Below are 24248 nucleotides of genomic sequence, written 5' to 3' on the forward strand. Positions count from 1 at the left end.
GTGAGTCCAGTTCAGTGATGGGGTGGGTGAAGTTATCCCCTCAGATTCAAGAGCCTGATGGTTGAAAGGTAATAACTGTTACTGGACCTGGTGGTATGGCTTCTTGAAAATGGATGCTGCTTTTCCGCAACAGCTCTCCATGTAGATGTGCTGAATAGTGGGGAGGAGTTTACCCGTGATGGACTGGGATGCATTCACTACTTTTTTAAGCTTTTCTGTTCAAGAGCATTGGTGCTTCCATACCAGGCCATGATACAAGCAGTCAATAATCTTTCCACAACACATCTATAGAAGTTTGGCAACATTTTAGATAACATGCCAAACCTTCACAAACTTCTAAGGAAGTAGAGGCACTGCTATGCTTTCTTCAGAATGGCACTACATGGTGGACCCAGGGCAGATCCTATGAAATGGGACCAGAGGTGGAGAGGGTCAGCAACTTCAAATTCCTTGGTGTGATCATTTCAGAGGATCTGCCCTGGACCCAGTACATAACTGCAATTACAGAGAAAGCATGGCAGTGCTTCTACTTCCTCAAAGATTCGGTATGACATCTTAAACTTTCAGAAATTCTATAGATGTGTGGTGGAGTGTTTATTGACTGGTAGCATCATGGCCATGCCAATGCCCTTGAACAGAAGATCCTTCAAAAATAGTGAATATGGCCCAGTTCATAATGGGTAAAGTCCTCCTCACCATTGAGTACATCTACACGGACCACTGTTGCAGGAAATCAGCATCCAGCATCAGGGACCCCACACTCAGACCATGCTCTCTTCTCATTGCTGCCATCAAGAAGGTGATACAAGAGCTACAGGACTCACACAACCATATTCCAGAACAGTAACTATCCCTCAACCATCAAGCTCTTGAACCACAGGGGGTAACTTCACTCAATAAACTGTCCCCACAACCAATAGACTCACTTTCAAGGATTCTTCATCTCATGTTCTCGACAATTATTGCTTATTTATTAATTTTTTTTTTTCCTCTTTTGTATTTACACAGTCTGTTGTCCTTGGCACATTGATTGTTTGTCCACCCTGTTGGGTGCAGTCTTTCATTGATTCCATTGTGTTTCTTGGATTTATTGTGTATGTCTGCAAGAAAACAAATCTCAGGGTTGTATACAATAACATTTATGTACTTTGATAATAAATTTACTTCGAACATTCTGAATTTGTCAACTACAGTATTAACGACTATTTTCTTAGACCACACCAGTGTTATTCCTCACAATATAAACATGTCATATTAAGTAAGCATTGTCTATTACACAATGATCTACAATTTGCACTTACAATACTCAATATAAACACAAGCTCCAGCATGCAATCTAACTGTCAATTAAATTCCAGAAGATGTTCAGCAACCACGAGAATAGCAATAATAAGTCAGTCCATAAATTGTTAGAACAACGTCCAATACAATTTACATTTTGGTTTGAACTAGCTTTCTACCAGCAATGTTCATATGTATGAAATCAAGTCCTTTAATACCATTAAGGCGATACAGCACATAATCCTATATGCTAGACAGTACAGTATCATATTATGGTGTACTTTTCCATCATGAATTTAGACTTCTTCAGATTATGTATATTTCTTTTCAAGAGAAATTCATTTCATTAATATTTGATATAAAAACTTCAAGTATGAGAGAAACCCTTGTTTGCTTCTAGATATGGTTACTTCTAGATTACTTTCTTGTGAAAATGGTAAAATTTTGAAAATGTGTGAATTGTAATTTTCAAGGTTGGGACACGTGGGATCCAAGGTGTGTTGGCAAAATGAATTAAAAATTGACATGATGATATAAGGAGGTGGTTGAGAGGTGTTTCTTTCTCAAAAAGCTGTAATGCTGGGATTGATGCTAGGGCTAATATGTGATTTAGATGAATGATAAATAAGATTGCTGACAACACATATATTTGGTGTAATAGAGAACAAGAGGGACATATATCATTGGAAAAGTTGGGTTGAAAGCTGTAGCTGTAAATTAATCCAGACTGGTTTGAGTTAATACAGTTTGGGATGCCGAATATCAACAGATCATATGCAGTAAATGGCAGGGATTTCGGGAGCGTACACATATAGAAAGACACTCCACTGCAAGTTCACTGCACGTGGAAAATGGCAGCACAGATGAATAATGAAGAAGGCATTCGGCATGCTTACCTTCATAGGCCAAGGCACTGAGTATGAATTAGGAAGTCATGTTGCTGCTGTGTAAAAACACATCTAGAGTGTTGTGTATATTCTGGTTGCTACAATACAAAAAGGATGTGGTAGAATTAGAAAGAGTGCAGAAGAGAATCACAGGATGTTCCCTGAAATGCAGGATTTTACTTATAAAGAGAGATTGGAATGTAAAAGGCTAGGGTTCAGCTTATAAAGTCAAAGAAATATACAGCTTAGAAATGGGCTCTCCTGCCCAACTCAGTCAAGCTGAATGTGATGCCTTCTTTGCTAATTTGCTCACATTAAGTCTATATCCCTCTACTCCCTTCATATTCAAATACCCACCTGAGTGCCTCTAATTCTAATGTATTTAATGTTGTAATTTTTTCATCTCTACTACTTCCTTGGGATAACACTCCATGTGAAAAATGCAACCCCTCAGATCTCCTCTCAGTTTCTCCCTACTATGATAAGAGATATAAATAAAGTCGACAACCAGCGCCTATTTCCCAGGATGGAATTGGCTAATATGAAAAGGACATAATTTTAAGATGACTGGAGGAAAGTATGCAGGAGATGTCGGAAGTAGGTTTTTTTCCCCTCTGCACAGGAACTGGTAAGTGCCAGGTGCGGTGGTAGACGCAGATGCATTGGGAGATTTAAGAGACTTTTAGACAGGCATGTGGATGAAAAAAAATGGAGGGCTCTGTGGTAGGAAATTGTAGATTGCTCTTGGTTACATCATGGGCTAAAGAGCCTGTACTGTGCTTGGAAATAAGACAAGGAATACAGACTCAAAAAACAAAATGAATATGTCACAATACAACCCATATAAACTGCAGTGCCAAAAATTATGAGCAAGGCAAAATTTAGTTTTGCCAACATGTATTATTCTACCTGTCAAATTAAATTCCAGAAGATGTTCAGCAAAGCTAGCTATAACTCATGGCGCTGACACTACACGAGCAGTTTCAATAGAATGTTCTATCTTCATGAAAAACAGCTGTGAAAATTGGCTTATGAAATATTAGTAAACATTAATGTTACAAGACAAAACCTAAAAAAATTACAGAGCTAAAATAAACACTGATGAGTATCAATTCACAATGAATTGACCTGAAAGATTGACATATTACCAGAAGACAACATCAGTGAGATCATTAGAACTATCTTTAAACAAAACACTAGTTCCTGTTCTAACCCCACATTAACATCTTTTCATTAGCTGCAAATAAGGCATGGGGTGGAAAAAGACTTGCATTCTGATGTAAATTAAGGCACAATAATTATTGGTCTCCATAATACAACTGAATAGTTAGCTTACTAGCTATTGGGTTTAAAAGTGTGAACAGCCACTATTGTAATTCATTTTACGAACTGAAAAACGTTTTTATTTAATCTAATTATGTTTTTCAGTGACTCTGATTTCAAAGAATTCTAATGTATTAATATTATTTTCATTTACATCTCTATTGTAAGTTTTAATGAAACAGAACACTATAATGGATTATTGGACTACAATGGTAACTAATCCATTGGTACTAAATTTAATTTTAGTAGTCGAGTGACCCATTTATCTTTATAATAGCCCTTACAGATTCTATACCATTTTTAACTTTGTATATTGGTATTAAGTCTCTGCAACTAAATTTTAAAGTTTAGATTACCATTATCAATATGACTAGTGGAAGTCTTCTATGCAAAACAAAAACTATATACAGTCGGCCCTCATCCGCGAGTTCCACATGCGCGAATTCAACCAACCGCGAATCAAGAAAACCCGGAAGTGCTCTTCCAGCACTTGTTGTTCGAACATGTACAGACTTCCTTTTCTTGTCATTATTCCCTAAACAATGCAGTATAACAACTATTTACATAGCATTTACATTGTATTAGGTATTATAAGTAATCTAGAGATGATTTAAGGTATACGGGACGATGTGCGTAGGTTATCGTGGATCAGGATCGAAATAAAAACGGAAGTTCTCTTACTAAGTAAGTCGGAACAGGTACATCCGGTATTATTTAGCGTCAGTTAGTCAAATGTTTGTCTTAGTATATATTTTACCTTTCTATGCATATAAAACACTTAAGAAACGTATGTTTCAGCGCCAGGCTCGGGAACAGAAATTCCCGAGTTCGATCCAGTGACAGACCGCTCTCGATCCGTGCCAGGTTGATGTGTAGGATCAAAACTCGAAACCCCAAAATCCAACAATTAAACCACTGCATTGCTTAGTAATAATTGTAGCTTTCATTGGGGCAGGGCTTCTCTCACTTTATCCTTTAAAATTGTTCCGATTGTTGACTGACTGTAGCCTAACACTTTTCCAATGACCTACGGTGTTCAACCTCTTTCCGATCGCTTTATTATTTCCACTTTATTTTAAATCACGATCATGATTATTTTTGTGAACAGAAACACGGCGGATTCAGAGCTCCGCTGCCGGGTCCTAATGTCCGCCGCACTGACACAGGTTAAATAAGGTCTGGGGTTCCGCTGGGTCCTAAGGTCCACCACATTTCGACAGGTTGAATAAGGGACTTGAGCATCCGCGTTTTTTGGTATCCGCGAGGGGTCCCGGAACCAATCCCTCGTGGATAAGGAGGGCCGACTGTCATTTGTAAATACAGTTGATATTTATGTTGTGTAGCTTCTAACTTGTTGCATACGCAACTCTTAAAATCTGATATACATAATTAAAGCAATATTTAATGCGTTAGCAACACTCACAACACGCTGGAGGAACTCAGCAGGTCAGGCAGCATCCGTGGAAACGATCAGTCGACGTTTCGGGCCGGAACCCTTCGTCAGGACTGTAGGGGGAAGGGGCAGAGGCCCTATAAAGAAGGTGCCTCTATGGTCCTGACGAAGGGTTCCGGCTCGAAACGTCGACTGATCGTTTCCACGGATGCTGCCCGACCTGCTGAGTTCCTCTAGCGTGTTGTGAGTGTTGTGAGTGTTGCTTTGATCCCAGTAGCTGCAGATTATTTTGTATTTAACGCATTAGGGTGTGCTGTTTCGTGCATGTTGATCCCAATACTCAGATCATCTAAAGCCTGATTGACATTGGCCCGAGGTGGAATGTAAACTGCTACCAAAATGACCCCAGAGAACTCCCATGGTAGGTAAAAAGGATAGCATTTTACTGCTAGATATTCCAGGCCTGGTGAGCAGAATTGGGACAGCACTGATATATTTGTGCACCAGGAAGAGTTGATCATGAGGCATACTCCTCCACCTCTACTTTTGAGAGATTCTGTAGATCTATCCTGACAGTGTATAGTAAACCCGTCGATCTGAATTGCTGCATCCGGTACGGAAGGGGTTAACCAGGATTCCGTGAAACAAAGGACACACGCGGTCCTAATGTCCCTCTGATTCAGCACCCTGGCTCTGAGATCATCGATTTTATTCACCAGAGACTGCATGTTCACCAGCAAGATAGTCAGTTTAGGGAGTATAAAATCCCGTTTCTTTAAACGCACTTGTAACCCCGCTCTACACCCGCGCTTCCTCCGAGGTGTGCTACGTGGGCGCTTCCGACCACAATCGGTGTTGTTTCCGTCGGTTTTAAGCAGCGATAGTTCGTTTAAATGCATTAAGACATCTTTGTTGACTATACTGACCTTAGAAGCAGTTGTGCTTTTTAGCTGTATCAGGCTGAAATGGGAATATTTAATCCTATCCATTGAGAGTACTACATCTCTGAGCAGTCTAAGAGCTTTCTGAACAAATATGTGATGTAAAGTTGTTTTTATTTTTATGGTACATAAATAACAAAACACAGTAAAGCATACTCTGCTGGATTACAACTAGGTTCTTTATAAATTATGAAAAAATATTTCAAAGCAGTAAAGTAATCAAATAGATTAATTTTAAAATGAGATTATGGTGACTGTTCAAAATTCAGTTATAAAGGAGTCAAAATATGCCTATATGTTCAGGGAAAACATTATTCATTATAAACTGAATGTATTGCTTTTCAAAAAAAATGGTGTTCCATTGTGTAACTCATCAGCATTTTAATTGTTAATACTAGATGAACATTAACATACCTAAACATAAAGTAGCACACCAGCACGTATGTAGCCAGCAAACCTAGATCATTTCAAATCGCATCTGTTTACCTTTATCAATGTTTATCATTCTTCAGAATACAGGCTTATGGAGGTAAAGAAATAATGCAGAGTAATGTCATGGAGAAATATCCTCACCTCATCCTCACTATCTGAACAACAACTTTTAGAAACAGTGTTTGGGAAATTTTGTACAGCCATCATGGTTCAATCAGTCTCCAGTATTCTTTCCTTCTTCATAGGCAAGTGTTGAGCATCCATCTGCAGTTTTCCTTGACTGGCCAGTCAAGGTAAAAATTAATGAATCTGGAAAATTCTGCTGTACTGAGCTGAACCTGGACCACTGTCTTCAGCCTTTGCCTTTAATTGTCAGTCTTGCATTCATCTGGGCCAGAGCCAATCAATGCAGGGAACAAGAGATATGATGGAGAGGTAACTTAGAGTCATTGAGTCATAGAGCAACACAGAATGGATACAGGCCTTCAACCCAATGAGTCTATGCCAACCACCATGTCTGCCCAGTTAGTCTCAATTTTCTACATTTGGCCCACATACCTCCATGTCCTACCCCTTCATGTACCTCTCCAAATGGTTTTAAATAATATTGTAATTGTGAACAAATGCTTTTTTTTGAATTTTAAGAATGATAGATAACAGTGAAGAGGAAATGAAAATGTGTTAAATATTGCCAACGCATTAGACAGATCGAAGTTAAGAACAGATAGATTTTCATTGTCATTAGACACTTTACAGGAATAGCAACATAATGTGTCTCAAACATGTTGTTCAGAGAAACAAGGGCATACATTTTGCAAGCTACAATATGCATAAAAACTTGAGAAGTAAGCACACAGAGAGACCTGGATGAAGAGATGGTGTTTTTTGAGGAATTCTATGACTATGAGAGCAGAGTTGAAGGATAGAGGGACATTATCTGAGGATAGACAATAATTAGCAATATTAGGTAATGGTTAGTCTTATTCAGTACACCCTTCCAAGACACACAATGTAACCAACACTGTATTAAAATCTAATCCTCTAAATTATATAAGCAAACAACTATTCATCTTTGCAGTAAATAAATCCAAACCTTGCCGCAAGGTACCAGTACAAGTGACTATTCCTTTTTTAAATGCTGCTCATCTTTAATGTGGGCTTCCATTATGTCCATGCATATATTTCTGAAACACATCCAACCATAATAATGTTGTGCCTCAGTACAAAAATCTGGACAGCCCATACAAAGGAGGTATGCGGAATAATCTCAGAACTAACATGAAGAGCTGCAGTAGAGGCAATTGTGCATGGAGAACAATTGCAAATGGAAGACTTATATGGTACACACTCCACAAGATTGTAGTTCATAATTTCAACTCTCACCAAGTGGGAGCCTCAAGGTAAGAAGTGTCAGCAAAGGCTTACATTGCCAATGCAGAAAAGACAGATGTGTGAGACAATAGTTGCTGACCACAGGTTGGTCTTACATCACACTGAAGCCTTCGCAGTTTGTTGAAATCTATGCCAATGATCAGTCCATTTTGCACTGAAATAATTTAATACTGATGGTCAATGTTCCTCCTTTACTATAATAAATTTAGCTCACCACTTACCAAACCCTGTCAGTAGTACTGTCAGACCTGAAATGGAAATATGAAAAATTTAACAAATTGGCAGTTCAATATTACAAAAAGCATGTTATATTGATACTTTATGTTACTATATGGTTCATCAATAATTCTTCAGCTGGTTGTTAATATAGTAATTATTATATTGAGATTTGCAACAACATCACTCTCATTAACAGAAGATTAATGTCAAATACAAATCTGAATCTCAAAGTCAATCACTGGTATCTTTTGGACATGGACATTAAAGCAGGAAATTGAATATGCCTATCAAACATCACACATCATGCTGATTTATTTACCTCAAATAATATTTAAACTAATTTCTAGCAAAAGCACATTTGAAAATAAACAAATAACATACTACTGCCAATTTTGTGATTAAAACAAGGAGAAGTTTTTCATAACATCATAATTTCAGTTTCAATTCTCTTGTTGTCAATATCTCTGAGGATATATCCTGGGCGCAACATATCAATGCAGTTACAAAGGAGGGCATGAAAGCTGCTATATTACATTCGGAGTTTTGAGGGGATTTGTTATGCCACCAAAGACACTCGAAATTTTCTGCAAATGTACCGTGGAGAGCACTATAACTGGCTGCATAACCGTCCGATATGGTTGGGGAGGGGGTGGCTACAGCACAAGATCGAAATAAGCTACAGGAAGTTGTAAACTCATTCAGCCCCATCATGGGCACTAGCCTCCCCAGCATCCAAGATATCTTCGAGGACTGATGCCTCAAAAAGGCTGCATCTATCATTAAGGACCACATCACCCCAGGACATGCTTTCTTCTCATTGCTACCATCAAGGAGGAGGTAGAGGAGCCTGAAGAGGCACACTCAACAATTTAACAATAGCTTCTTCCCTTCTGCCATCAGATTTCTGAATGGACATTGAACATAGAAACATTGAAAACCTACAGCACAATACAGGCCCTTCAGCCTACGATCTTACTTAGAAATCACCTAGGGTTACCCATAGCCCTCTATTTTTCTAAGCTCCATGTACCTGTCCAGGAGTCTCTTAAAAGACCCTATTGTACCCGCCTCCACCATGGTCACCGGCAGCCCATTCCACGCACTCACCACTCTGCGTAAAAAAACTTACCCCTGACATCTCCTCTGTACCTACTTCCAAGCACCTTAAAGCTGTGCCCTCTCAGGTTAGCCATTTCAGCCCTGGGAAAAAGCCTCTGACTACCCACACAATCAGTGCCTCTCATCATCTTATACATCTCGATCAGGTCACCTCTCATCCTCTGTCACTCCGAGGAGAAAAGGCCAAGTTCACTCAACTTATTCTCATAGGGCATGCTCCCCAATCCAGGCAACATCCTTGTAAATCTCCTCTGTACCCTTTCTATGGTTTCCATATCCTTCCTATAGTGAGGCGACCAAAACTGAGCACAGTACTCAAAGTGGGATCTGACTAGGGTCCTACAAAGCTGTAACATTACCTCTTGGCTCTTAAACGCAATCCCACGATTGATGAAGACCAATGCACCGTATGCCTTCCTAACCACAGAGTCAACCTGCGCAGCACCTTTGAATGTCCTATGGCCTCTGACCCAAGATCCCTCTGATCCTCCACACTGCCAAGAGTCTTACCATTAATACTATATTCTGCCATCATATTTGACCTACCAAAATGAACCACCTCACACTTATCTGGGTTGAACTCTATCTGCCACTTCTCAGCCCAGTTTTTCATCCTTTCAATGTCCCGTTGTAAACTCTGACAGCCCTCCACACTATCCACAACACCCCCAACCTTTGTGTCATCAATAAATTTACTAACCCATCTCTCCACTTCCTCAACCAGGTTATTTATAAAAATCATGAAGAGAAGGGGTCCCAGAACAGATCCCTGAGGCACACCACTGGTCACCGGCCTCCATGCAGAATATGTCCCGTCTACAACCACTTTTTGCCTTCTGTGGGCAAGCTAATCTGGATCCACAAAGCAATGTCCCCTTGGATCCCATGCCTCCTTACTTTCTCAATAAGTCTTGCATGGGGTGCCTTATCAAATGCCTGGCTGAAATCCATAAACACTACATCTACTGCTCTGCTTTCATCAATGTGTTTAGCCACATCCTCAAAAAATTCAAACAGGCTCATAAGGCAGGACCTGCCTTTGACAAAGCCATGCTGACTATTCTTAATCATATTATGCCTCTCCAAATGTTCATAAATCCTGCCTCTCAGGATCTTTTCCATCAACTTACCAACCATGGAATTAAGACTCACTGGTCTATAATTTCCTGGGCTATCTCTACTCCCTTTCTCGAATAAGGGAACAACATCTACAATCCTCCAATCCTCCGGAACCTCTCCCGCCCCTATTGATGATGCAAAGATCATTGCCAGAGAATCAGCAATCTCCTCCCTCACCTCCCACAGTAGCCTGGGGTATATCTTGTCCAGTCCCGGTGACTTATCCAACTTGATGCTTTCCAAAAGCTCCAGCACATCCTCTTTCTTAATGTCTATTAAGAAAGTGAAGTGAACCCATGAACACCTCACTACTCTTTTTCTCTCTCTTTTTGCACTACTTAATTTTAATGTATATACATCCACACACACACACACACTTTCTCATGTAATTTACAGCTTTTATTATTCTGTATTGCAATGTACTGCTATCGCATAACATATTTCATGACATATTCCAGTGATATTAAACCTGATTCTAATAATGTTGATAGCCCATGATTTTTTATGCTAAAGCACGAATAGCTTATGGATAGAAACTATTTTTTAAACTAAGTAGATAGTGAACAAAAGACAAAATTAATATTTTTAAAGTGTCAGAACAAGTCAAATTCAGGAAAAAAGGCTTACCCAATAAAAGCTAGAAACCTAAATTCATTATAAGTGGACAATTCAATTAATTTTCATTCTTTCATTACAGAAAACTGCCCAACGGGAAAGGCAAATAGTCCAGGTTGCAGATGAATTTATTTTTGATAATACAAGTGATGCCACGTAGATCAACTCACTACAGAACTCAAGGTTATCAAATCCATTAACAGTTTTAAATGCATTTGTTATAGTTTAGAATCTCTATCCAAGCTTCCAAGCTATCTTAATTATTTATCAACATTTAACACAGTCAAGAGCCAAACAGAACAATTAACATAGTAAACATGTCGATATTAAAACTTTCCATTCTACTTTGATATGCTATTGTACAGAATAATCTGAATTGATGCAAACAAAAGCTTTTCACTGTATCTTAGTACATGTGACAATAATAAGCTAATTATGGTTGTACCAATTATATAAGCATTTCATACAAATGACAGCAATGGTTTGATGAAGAGCTTTTGTTAATAATGTTCCAGACAATATATTGATAGAAACCTGGATTTAATGTGCATAATTCTGTAACCTTTTTTTCACCACATCAAGCTTCTGCTACAAATGTCTGAGGCTATACATATTCTTGCATAAGAAAATATTTTTGATACAAATTGACTTGCCTAATTGTGTGTAGAAAATGGGCAACCAGCTGAACTGTTGAGATAATCCCAGTCCAGGAGACTTCCACATTACAGCCATTTGGGAAATTTATCCTTACAGAATTCACAAATCTCTACCTAATGCAGTTTCCTTCTCCAGTTAAAGTGCCAGCCATTTGCATATACAAGTGAACAGAACTTTTTTTCCTTCTATTGAGCTCCTCCTTTCTATTCAAGACCTGAGTGACGTCTTCAGTACATAAGTAGCCGATCCTTATCGCAATGGTCTCAATGTCCAGGCACATGTACTGCAGTCCACAGTATATTTATTTATTGAGATAGAGTGCAGAAGACCCTTCCAGCCGTTCGAGCTGTGTCGCCCTACAATCCCCCGACTTAGCCCTGGCCTAATTACAGGACAATTCCTAATGACCAATTAACCTACCAACTGGTAGGTCTTTGGATTGTGGGAGGAAACCAGAGCACCCGGAGGAAACCCACATGGTCACAAGGAGCATATACAAGCTCCTTACAGACAGTGGCAGAATTTGAACCCAGGTCGTTGGTACTGTAAAGTATTGTGCAAACCACTAATAATTATACAGTATATGCCAAAAGTTTCATTTGCTGTAAAAATCAATTCTGATGTTAATTATAGAATACATGAAAAATATACTTCCAGAAAGCATCTCCTTAAAATACGTGTGGTCTGGATGCAGGAAATTCTTCCTATATGTCATGACATAGGTCCTCTTTCAATTTTTCCTTGCTATTTTCTGCACGTCCTTGAGAGCATCATTAGTACTTGCTACTACATCAACTACGCATTTTCATGCATGATTCTTTACAAAATTGTTTAAGGCAAACAAAAACTGAGTTTGTTCACTACATCAGTCCAAAGAACGAGAAAAACTTACTCTTCAGTCTTCAAAGGGTTAATAAAACAAGTGTCTCATGATATAATTTTGAAACAATACAGCAGGGACTCCAGTAGAGATTAAATAGTTTGATCAACGGAACAGGTGCTTTGCTGACTGAGGGGAGAGGGGTGTGCAATGTGAGGGAATGAAAAGCTTACTACTACAATTAAGGCCTTCTCTTTAGAATTATGCAACACCCAGCTGAACATTTTATTCAAATAGTGTTTCAGACAGGCTTATTTCATTTCATGTACAGCTGAAGTCAGAAGTTTACATACAGCTTAGCCAAATACATTTAAACTCAGTTTTTCACAATTCCTGACATTTAATCCTAGAAAACATTCCCTGTCTTAGGTCAGTTAGGATCACTACTTTATTTTAAGAATGCGAAATGTCAGAATAATACTAGAGAGAATGATTTATTTCATCTTTTATTTCTTTCATCACTTTCCCAGTGGGTCAGAAATTTACATACACTTTGTTAGTATTTGGTAGCATTGCCTTTAAATTGTTTAATTTTGGTCAAACATTTTGGATAGCCTTCCACAAGCCTCTCACAGTAAGTTGCTGGAATTTTGTTCCATTCCTCCAGACAGAACTGGTGTAACTGAGTCAGGCTTGTAGGCCTCCTTGCTCGCACACGCTTTTTCAGTGCTGCCCACAAATCTTCTATTGGATTGAGGTCAGAAAATGATGTCAAGTCTGGTTCATCCTTGGGAGCAATTTCCAAAGGCCTGAAGGTACCACGTTCATCTGTACAAACAATAGTACGCAAGTAAAAACACCACGGGATCACGCAGCCGTCATACCGCTCAGGAAGGAGATGCATTCTGTCTCCTAGAGATGAACGTACTTTGGCACGAAAAGTGCAAATCAATCCCAGAACCACAGCAAAGGACCTTGTGAAGATGCTGGAGGAAACAGGTAGACAAGTATCTATATCCACAGTAAAACGAGTCCTCTATCGACATAACCTGAAAGGCTGCTCAGCAAGGAAGAAGCCACTGCTCCAAAACTGCTATAAAAAAGCCAGACTACAGTTTGCAAGTGCACATGGGGACAAAGATCTTACTTTTTGGAGAAATGTCCTCTTGTCTGATGAAACAAAAATTGAACTGTTTGACCATAATGACCATCATTATGTTTGGCGGGAAAAGGGTGAGGCTTGCAAGCTGAAGAGCACCATCCCAACCGTAAAGCATGGGGGTGGCAGCATCATGTTGTGGGGGTGCTTAGCTGCAGGAGGGACTGGTGCATTTCACAAAATAGATGGCATCAAGAGGAAGGAAAATTATGCGGATATATTGAAGCAACATCAGCCAGGAAGTTAAAGCCCGGTCACAAATGGGTCTTCCAAATGGACAATGACCCCAAGCATACCTCCAAAGTTGTGGCAAAATTGCTTAAGGACAACAAAGTCAAGGTACTGGAGTGGCCATCACAAAGCCCTGACCTCAATCCGATAGAAAATTTGTGGGCAGAACTGAAAAAGCGTGTGCGAGCAAGGAGGCCTACAAACTTGACTCAGTAACACCAGTTCTGTCTGGAGGAATGGAACAAAATTCCAGCAACTTGCTGTGAGAAGCTTGTGGAAGGCTACCCAAAACGTTTGACCCAAGTTAAACAATTTAAAGGCAATGCTACCAAATACTAACAAAGTGTATGTAAACTTCTGACCCACTGGGAAAGTGATGAAAGAAATAAAAGCTGAAATAAATCATTCTCTCTATTATTCTGACAGTTTCATACAGGCTTCCCAACAGTGGCTGGGAAGTGGACCACAGATTACAACAGGAAATAGAAATGGCGAGTCAAAAGGGCAATGTTATGGTAGTCATGGAAGATTTTAACATGCAGATCGATTGGGAAAATCAGGTTGGTAATGGATCTCAAGAGAGTGAGTTTGCTGAATGTCTAAGAGATAACTTTTTAGAGCAGTTTGTCGTTGTGCCTACTAGGGGATCAGCTATACTGGATTGGGTGTTATGTAATGTAATGGCAATTAGGGAGCATAAGGTAAAAGAACCCTTAGGAACCAGAGATCACAATAAGATTGTGTTCAATTTGAAACTTGATAGGGAGAAAGTAAAGTCTGATGTAACAGTATTTCAGTGGAGCAAGGGAAATTACAGTGGAATGAGAAAGGAGTTGGCCAAAGTAAATTGGAAGGAGCTGCTGGCAGGGATGTCAGTAGAGCAGCAATGGTGTGCATTTCTGGGAAAAATGAGGAAGGTACAGGATATGTGTATTCCAAAGATGAAGAAACACTCAAATGGTAAAATAGTACAACCGTGGGCTGACAAGGGAAGTCAAAACTATTGTAGAAGCAAAAGAAAGGGCATACAACAAAGCAAAAGTTAGTGGGAAGATAGAGGATTGGGAAATTTTTAAAAATCTAGAAAGCAACTAAAAAAATCATTAGAAGAGAAAAGATAAAATATGAAAGCAACCTAGCAAATAATAACAAGGTAGATAGTAAAAGTTTTTTCAAGTATGTTAAAAATAAAAGAGAAATGAGTGTGGATATAGGATCGCTAGAAAATGAGGCAGAAGAAATAATAACGGGGTCCAGGAGATAGTTGGTGAACTAAATGAGTATTTTGCATCAGTCTTCACTGTGGAAGACACGAGCAGTATGCCTGATGTTGTAGTGTGTGAAGGAAGAGAAGTCGGTGCAGTTACTGTTACAAGAGAGAAAGTGATCTAAGAACTGAAAGACCTAAAGGTACAGAAGTCCCACACCAGAGGAGCTGCACCCTGGGGTTCTGAAAGAGGTAACATTAGAGATTGTGGTGGCATTAGAAATGACCTTATCAAAATCATTGGACTCTGGCCTGGTGCCAAAGGACTGGAAAATTGCAAATGTTACTCCACTCTTTAAGAAAGGAGGAAGGCAGCAGAAAGGAAATTATACACCAGTTAGCCTGACCTCAGTGGTTCAGAAGGTGTTGGAGTCAGTTGTCAAGGCTGAGGCGATGGAATACTTGGTGACACAGGACAAAATAGGACAAAGTCAGCATGGTTTCCTTCAGGGAAAATCCTGCCTGACAAACCTGTTGGAATTTTTTGAGGACATTACAAGTTAGATAGATAAAGGGGATGCAGTGTATGTTGTATATTTGGACTTTCAGAAGGCCTTTAACAAGGTGCCACACATGAGGCTGCTTACCAAGTTAAGAGCTCATGGTATTACAGGAAAGTTACTAACATGGTTAGAGCATTGGCTGATTGGTAGGAGGTAGCAAGTGGGGCAGATAGTGTTGAGGAAACAGGTAGGATGCAAAAGGACTTAGACAGATTAGGAGAATGGGCAATAGGTGGCAAATGAAATAAAATGTTGGAAAATGCATGGTCATGCACTTTGGTCATAGAAATTAATGTGTAGACTATTTTCTAAATGGGGAGAAAATCCAGGAATCTAAGATGCAGAGGGACTTGGGAGTCCTTCTGCAGAACACCCTGAAGGTTAACTTGCAGGTCAGTGGTGAGGAAGGGAAATGCCATGTTAGCATTTATTTCAAGAGGTCTGGAATACGAAAGCAAGGATGTGATGTTGAGGCTTTATAAGGCACTAGTGAGGTCTCACCTTGAGTATTGTAAACAGTCCTGGGCCCCTCATCTTGGAAAAGATGTGCTGGCATTGGAGAGGGTCCAGAGGAGGTTCACAAGGATGATTCCAGGAATGAAAGGATTGTCATCCAAGGAACATTTGATGGCTCTGGGTCTGTACTCACTGGAATTCAGAAAGATGATGGGGGATTTCATTGAAACATTTCAAATATTGAAAGGCCTAGACAGAGTAGATGTGGAAAGGAAGTTTTCCATGGTGGGAGAGTCTAGGACAAGAGGGCACAGCCTCAGGATAGAGGGGCAACCTTTCAAAACAGAGATATGGAGAAATTTCTTCAGCCAAAGTGTGGTGAATTTGTGGAATCTGTTCCCACATGCAGCTGTGGAGGCCAGATAGTTGGGTGTATTTAAGGCAGAGATTGATAGGTTCCTGATTGGACATGGCATCAAAGGTTACGGGGAGAAGGCCGGGAACTGGAGTTGAGAAGGAGATAGAATAAAAGGATCAGCCATGATTGAATGACGACGCAGACTCGTTGGGCCAGATGGTCTAATTCTGCTCCTATGTCTCATGGTCTTATGCTTTTACAGATATATTAGGAGCAAAAGGAAAGTAAGGCACAAAATTGGTCCTCTTGATGATCAGCGTGGACATCCATGCATGGTGCCAAAAGAGATGGAAGAGATCTTAAGTGAATTTTTTGCATCTGTGTTTACATGGGAGGTGGACACAGTCTGTAGAACTGAGATAAAACAGCAGTAAGGTCATGGACCATATACATATCACAGGGGAGAGGTGTTTGCTGTCCTGAAGCAAATTAGGGAGGATAAATCCCTCGGGCCTGACAAGGTGGACCTCAGACTTTGTGGGAGGCTAGTGCAGAAATTACAGTGGCCCCAGTAGAGGTATTTAAAACGTCCTTAGCCACAGATGAAGTGCCAGAGGATTAGAAGGTAGTTAATGTTTTTCCGTTGTTTAAGCAAGGCTTTAAGAATAAGCCTGGAAATTATTGGAAGTTAATTTATGGGCAAGTTACTGGAAGGTATTCTGAGGGAATGGATATATAAACATTTCGATAGACAGAGGTTGATTAGAGATAGTCAATATGGGTTTGTGCGTGGTAGGTTGTGTCTAACCAATCTTACAGAGTGTTACAAGGAGATAATCAGGAAGGTTACAGAAAAGGCAGTGAATGCTGTCGACATGAGCTTTGGCAAGACCTTTGACAAGGTCCTGCATCTGAAGCTGATCAAGAGTCGCTTAGCATTCAGGATGAGGTATTAAATAGGATTCAACGTTGGTTTCATGGGAGACGCCAGAAAGTGGTAGTGGAGGGTTGCTTCTCTGACTGGAAGTCTGTGACTAGTGGTGTGCTGCAGGGATTGGTGCTGGGTTGGTTGTTGTTTGTCATCTATATCAACAATCTGGATGATAATGTGATAAACTAGATCAGCAACTATGTGGGTGACACCAAGATTGGGGGTATAATGGACAGTGATGAAGGCTATCAAATGGGATCTAGCCAAATGGACTGAAAAATAGCTGATAGAATATAATGCAGACAAGTGTGAAGTGTTGTACTTTGGGAGGACCAACCAGGACTTTCATAGTAACACACACAAAATGCTGGAGGAACTCAGCAGGCGAGGCAGCATCTATGGAAAGGAGTAAACTGTTGATGTTTTGGGCCGAGACCCTTCACCAGGACTGGAAAAAGAGATTGAAGTCAGAGCAAGAAGGTGGGGCAGGAGGGGAGAAAGAAGTACCAGGTGGTAGGAGATAGGCGAAACCCGGGGGGGGGGGCGTGAAGAGTTGGAAAGTTAATTGGTGAAAGAGATAAAGGGCTGGAATAGAGGGAATCTGATAGAAGAGGGTAGAAGACCATGGAAGAAAGGGAAATGGGAGGAGCATAGAGGGAAGTAATGAGCAGATAAGGAGAGAGGAGGAAACAGGCATGGTGAAGGAGGAGTGACAATTACCAGAAGTTCAAGAAATCAATGTTCATGTCATCAAGTTGGAGGCTATCCAGATAAAATACAAGGTGTTATTCCTCCAACCTGAGTGTGGCTTCATCGTGGCAGTATAGGAGGCCATGGACTGACATGTCTGAATGGGAACGGGAAGTAGAATTGAAATGGGTGGCCACTGGGAGATCCTGCTTTTTTTGGCGGACAAAGCGTAGGTTCTCAGCAAAGCGGATGGAGCATAGGTGCTCGGAGAAACAGACTTTCATAAGTATTGGTAGGGCATTGAGGAGTGCGATAGGACAGAGGGATCTGGGAATACAGATACACAATTCCTTGAAAGTGGCGTTACAGTATAGGTAAATAGGGCCGTAAAGAGAGCTTTTGACATATTAGCTACAGAATTGAGTACAGGAGTTAGGACGTTATGCTGAAGTTGTATAAGATGATCGTGAGGCCTAATTTGGCATATTGTGTATAGTTCTGGTAAACTCTCTACAGGAAATATACCAACAAGATTGAAAAAGTACAGAGAAAATTTACAAGTATATTTTCAGGACCTGAGGACCTGAGTTATAGGGAAATGCTGAACAGGTTAGGACTTCAGTCCCTGGAGTGTATGAGAATGAAGGGAGATCTGATAGAGGCATACAAAATTATGAGGGATATAGATAGAGTGAATACAAGCAGGCTTTTTCCATTGAGGTTGGGTGAGACTAGAAATAGAACTAATACTATAAGTGTGAAAAGTGAAACATTTAAGGGCAACCTGAGGGGAACCTCTTCACTCAGACAGTGGTAAGAGTGTGCAAACAAGCTGCAATGAAAGTGGTGGATGCAGGGTCAATTTCAACGTTCAAGAGAAATTTGAATAAGTACATGGAAGGGAGGGGTATGGAGAGCTAAAATCCAGGTGTGGATTAATGGGATCAGAAAGAATAATAGTTTGGCACGGACTAGGTGGGCAGAAGGACCTATTTCTGTACTGTAGTGCTCTCTGACACTCTGACACAGGAATATATTTCAATTGAATAGTTTAACTATCCCATAATTTTTGACAAAAGCAAATCAAAACAAAAATTATCAAGTTAAAGCAAGAGATTTTCACTGCCAGAACACCTTCATTTAATTTATGGTGGACTGAGGTAGAACTGAAACCGAATCTTGAAAGTTTATTTACCATACAACTGTAACTGATGAACATGCACAACACACTGGAGGAACTCAGCAGGTCCGGCAGCATCCGTGGAAACGTGGAAACCCCCATCCTCTCGTCACCACAACAGGGAAAGAGTTCCCCTTGTCCTCACTTACCACACCACCAGCCTCCGGATCCAGCACATTATCCTCCGCAACTTCCGCCACCTTCAACAGGACCCCATCACTAAGCACATCTTTCACTCTCTACCGCTCCCTGCTTTCCGCAGGGATCGTTCCCTCCGCAACTCCCTGGTCCACACGTCCCTCCCCACGGATCTCCCACTCGGCACTTATCCCTGTAAGCATAAGTGCTATACCTGTCCCTACACCTCCTCTCTTGCCACCATTCAGGGCCCCAAACAGTCCTTCCAGGTGAGGCAACACTTCTCTTGTGAGTCTGTTGGAGTCATCAATTGCATCCGGTGCTCCCGGTGTGGCCTCCTCTACATCAGTGAGACCCGACGCAGATTGGGGAACTGCTTCAACGAGCACCTCCGCTCCGTCCGCCACAACAGACAGGATCTCCTGGGTGCCACCCACTTCAACTCTGCTTCACATTCCCATTCGGATATGTCCATATATGGCCTCCTCTACTGCCACGATGACACTAAACTTCAGGTTGGAGGAGCAACACCTCATATAATGTCTGGGTAGTCTCCAACCCCTTGGCATGAACACTGAATTCTCCAGCTTCTGGTAATTCCTTCCCCCTCCCGTCCCCCATCCCAGTTTCACTCTGCCCCCTCCTCCAGCTGCCGATCACCTCCCTCATGGTTCCGCCTCCTTCTACTACCCATTGTGTTTTCCCCTATTCCTTCTTCACCTTTCCTGCCTATCCCCTCCCCCACCCCTTTATCTTTCCCCTTACTGGTTTTTCACCTGGAACCTACCAGCCTTCTCCTTCCCACCCTCCCCCCACCTTCTTTATAGGGCCTCTGCCCCTTCCCTCTACAGTCTTGACAAAGGGTCTCAGCCCAAAACGTTGACTGATCGTTACCATGGATGCTGAGTTCCTCCAGTGTGTTGTGCGTGTTACTTTGACTCCAGCAGCTGCAGAGTATTTTGTGTTTAGTAACTGATGAACAATACCACAAAAGCACTTTGCAACATTTATTTACAGCCATTTGCACAAGTCTGATTCAGCAGGTGTTTATTGTATGCACAATTGTAGTGAGCTAAATTTTTCAAACTATGAAATGCAATCTGAAAAGAATACAGTCAACGTCTCCGGCTGAGACCCTTCAGCAAGTCTGGAGAAAAAAAGATGAGGAGTAGATTTAAAAGGTGGAGGATGGAAGGGAGAAAGACAAGGTGATAGGTGAAACCGGGAGGGGGAGGTGTGCAGTGAAGAGCTGGGAAGTTCATTGGTGAAAGTGATAAAGGGCTGGAGAAGGGAGGACAGAAGGCCAAGGACGGAAGAAGGGGGGGGGGGAAGAGCCAGAGGGAGGTGATGGGTGGGCAAAAAGATAAGGTGAGAGAGGGAAAAGGGGATGAGGAGCAGTGAAGGCATGGTGCGGGGGGAGCCTTAATGGAAGTTCGAGAAATTGATGTTCATGCCATCAGGCCGGAGGCTACCCAGGCAGAATATAATGTGTAGTTCCTTCAAGCTGAGTGTGACCTCAATGCGACGGTAATGGAGGCCATGGATTGACATATCGGAATGGGAATGGGAAATGGAATTAAAATAGGTGGCCAGTAGAGGTCCCGCTTTTTCTGGCGGATGGAGCATAGGTGCTCAGCAAAGGGAGGTGGTGTAGTACTTGTTCCGCTTGCAGGGATAAGTGCCAGGAAGGAGATCAGTGGGGAGGGATGTAAACGCAAAATACTCTGCAGATGCTGGGGTCAAAGCAACACTCACAACACGCTGGAGGAACTCAGCAGGTCGGGCAGCATCCGTGGAAACGATCAGTCAACGTTTTGGGCTGGAACCCTTCGTCAGGACTGTAGAGGGAGGGGGTAGAGGCCCTATAAAGAAGGTGGGGGGAGGGTGGGAAGGAGAAGGCTGGTAGGTGCCAGGTGAAAAACCAGTAAGGGGAAAGATAAAGGGGTGGGGGACGGGAAGCAGGGAGGGGATAGGCAGGAAGTGGGCATGCAGGTACAGCAGGCGGTGAATGAGGCGAATGGTACGCTGGCATTCATAGCAAGAGGATTCGAGTACAGGAGCAGGAAGGTTCTACTGCAGTTGTACAAGGCCTTGGTGAGACCACACCTGGAGTATTGTGTGCAGTTTTGGTCCCCTAATCTGAGGAAAGACATCCTTCCCATAGAGAGAGTACAAAGAAGGTTCACCAGATTGATTCCTGGGATGGCAGGACTTTCATATGATGAAAGACTGGATCGACTAGGCTTATACTCGCTGGAATTTAGAAGATTGAGGGGGGATCTTATTGAAACGTATGAAATTCTAAAGGGATTGGACAGGCCAGATGCAGGAAGATTGTTCCCGATGTTGGGGAAGTCCAGAACAAGAGGTCACAGTTTGAGGATAAAGGGGAAGCCTTTTAGGACTGAGATGAGGAAAACCTTCTTTACACAGAGCATGGTGAATCTGTGGAATTCTCTGCCACAGGAAACAATTGAGGCCAGTTTATTGGCTATATTTAAGAGGGAGTTAGATAAGGCCCTTGTGGCTAAAGGGATCGGGGGTATGGAGAGAAGGCAGGTACAGGGTTTCTGAGTTGGATGATCAGCCATGATCGTACTGAATGGCGGTGCAGGCTCGAAGGGCCGAGTGGCCTACTCCTGCACCTATTTTCTATGTTTCTATGAAAGATGAAGAAGGAATAGAGGAAAATGGATAGTAGAAGGAGGTGGAACCATGAGGGAGGTGATAAGCAGCTGGGGGAGGGGGCAGAGTGAAACTGGGATGGGGGAAGGGAGGGGGAGGGAATTGCCGCAAGTTGGAGAATTCAGTGTTCAAGAACGGACAAGGTAGTTGCATAGGAAGCGATCCCTGTGGAAAGCAAAAAGTAGGGGGAAGAGGGAAAGATTTGCTTGGTGGTGGGATTCCATTGGAGATGGCAGAAGGTCGGGAGAATTATGTACTGGACGCGGAGGCTGGTGGGGTGGATATGTGAGAACAAGAGGAACCCTATCCGTGGTAGGGTGACGGGAGGATGAGGTGAGAGCAGACATGCATGTAATGGAAGAGATGTGGTTGAGGGCAGTGTTGATGGTGGAGGAAGGGAAGCCCCTTTCTTTGAAAAAGGAGGACATCTCCTTTGTTCTGGAATGAAAAGCCTCATCCTGAGAGCAGATGCGGCGGAAATGGAGGAATTGAGAGAAGGGGATGGTGTTTTTACAAGTAATAGGGAAACTATTATACCAATATTTTTATCACTTTGTGCCCTGATTCTTATCACACACATAAATCTCATCTTTGTGGATACTTGATTTCTTATATTTTCTTTAAATCAAATAAAACCTGATTTAATTGTGGTGCACAGACGTGGAGGTTCCATCTCAGTCCTGCTCACCTGACCTGACCTAACTCACCTCGCCTCACATTTAGCAGTCAAGTGTTGTCCATTTTATCTGCCAAGGGAGTTTTCCACTATCATCCTGGTAGTAGTGTGCATTCCACCTCTAGCTAACATCAGGCAGGCACTGGAGCAGCTAAACACCATGATAAACAGTCACAAAACAGAGCACCCTGATGCCTTCCCCATCATTGCAGGGGATTTCAACCAGGCCAGCTTGAAGTCTCTGACCGACTACCAACAACATATCATCTGTGGAAATAGAGGAGCCGCCTCACTTGGCCACTGTTACACCACCATCAAGAACACTTACTGTGCCAGCCCATACCCGCAACTTTTGGAAGTCTGATCACCTGGCTGTGCTTCTACTCCTCATACAGGAAGAGAATAAGAATCAGTTATTATGTTATATGCTGTAATTTATAGGAATTTTTAAAATCATGTATTGCACTGCACTGCTGCCACAAAACAACACATTTCACAACATACGCCTGTAATACTAAACCTAATTCTGATGCTACCACATGCAAAAATATGTCAATACATAATTTTATTTTTTTAATTGCTTTAACTAGAAATTATGACAAAGACATAGTCACTAAAAGAACACTTTTTTTCCTCTGAGAAACAATATGTTGACATAATATTATGTTTCAGACCACTTAGCAGTAGAACTTCAAGAGCATGAACCAACCATTCAACGTTTATTGTTGGAAACTATACAGAGTAATGAAACAGCAAATAAAACTAAGGAACAGAAAACAAAATTATATGACCAAGGTAGATTGTTTTCTACATTAATTTTCCTGTGGAATAATTAAAGATCTTGCCTGGACTACATATTCGTTTAAGATAAAAACAGGGATATTAAGAAAAAACACACTATTTTCACCATACCATCCTGCAATAACTGTACATTCATTTTACTATTTGTGCAACTGATACTTTGGAAGAGAAAATGCTTACTGCAAAGTCTGGTCAAAAATGAAAAACAGCAATCGAAAAACTTACTTGGATGTTTTGAATGGTAGTCGCTTTCTGAGAGAAAAAATACAGAAATGGCAGCTCTGTTTTACAGCTGACGTACAGGAAATAGACTCCGATGTCTCACTCTCTGTTTCAAACATCATTAATCAACTCACACTAACCTGTCCAGCAGCTAGAAGCAGCCAAGTAGCTTTAAAATGTGCATTTTAGTGTTGTCATACATACATGAGGAAATAAAAACAGATCTTCAGAAACAGTGAAAATTTTACTCTCAAATTCGAAATAAAGCAGTTTTCTGCAGGATATTTAAATACTCTGAGTTTTAAGCAGCACAGGTGCATTTTCAAGTATCTGTCTTCCTCCGTGTTGCAGAATGTCAGGTCCATTAGAGACTGCAGTCTTGCAGAAGTGTGTGGCTTCAAATCATACTCAACTTTAAGAATAAATAATTTTTCATTCCCTATTATTTGCAAGACTGCATTGAGAGGGTAGAACCGCATAACCAGGAAACATGACCTTCCCGTGGCAACCAATTTACATTTGTTTTTGCAAAATCAAGCTAAGGTGAATGCCTTTGAGCAGAGCTTCCTGTCGGCCCAATTGTGGAAGAGCATTTTTTTTGCAGTGCCATTTCATCCAATGCAATGAGAAAGGTTTTCACAAAGTATACAGACTTAGTTCAACTATCTCATACTTATTACTCAACCTTTTGGATGCTGAGGCTTTGTACAATTTATTACCTTTTTGCCATTGATTAACATATTTCCTCATATA

General features: G+C 41.3%; 1 protein-coding gene across 10 annotated transcripts in view; it reads right to left on the minus strand.

The window, feature by feature from the left end:
* The window catches only part of gramd1ba (GRAM domain containing 1Ba), a 443148-nt gene that overhangs the window by 265128 nt on the left and 153772 nt on the right, over positions 1-24248 (minus strand). For 5 of the 10 annotated variants that reach the window (XM_063038621.1, XM_063038607.1, XM_063038605.1 and 2 more), the window contains one exon: positions 7871-7897. The exons of 4 other annotated variants lie outside the window; for them this stretch is intronic. Coding sequence is in view for 3 of the 6 variants with exons in the window: in XM_063038607.1 (XP_062894677.1) it covers positions 7871-7897 (27 nt within the window). In the remaining 3 variants the exon portion in view is untranslated. Of the gene's footprint in view, positions 1-2177; positions 2200-7870; positions 7898-24248 lie in introns of those variants that run through there. One more of the 10 variants, XM_063038619.1, reaches the window with a different exon arrangement.

Source organism: Mobula hypostoma, chromosome X2, assembly GCF_963921235.1.
Source record: "Mobula hypostoma chromosome X2, sMobHyp1.1, whole genome shotgun sequence".
Lineage (NCBI taxonomy): Eukaryota > Metazoa > Chordata > Chondrichthyes > Myliobatiformes > Myliobatidae > Mobula > Mobula hypostoma.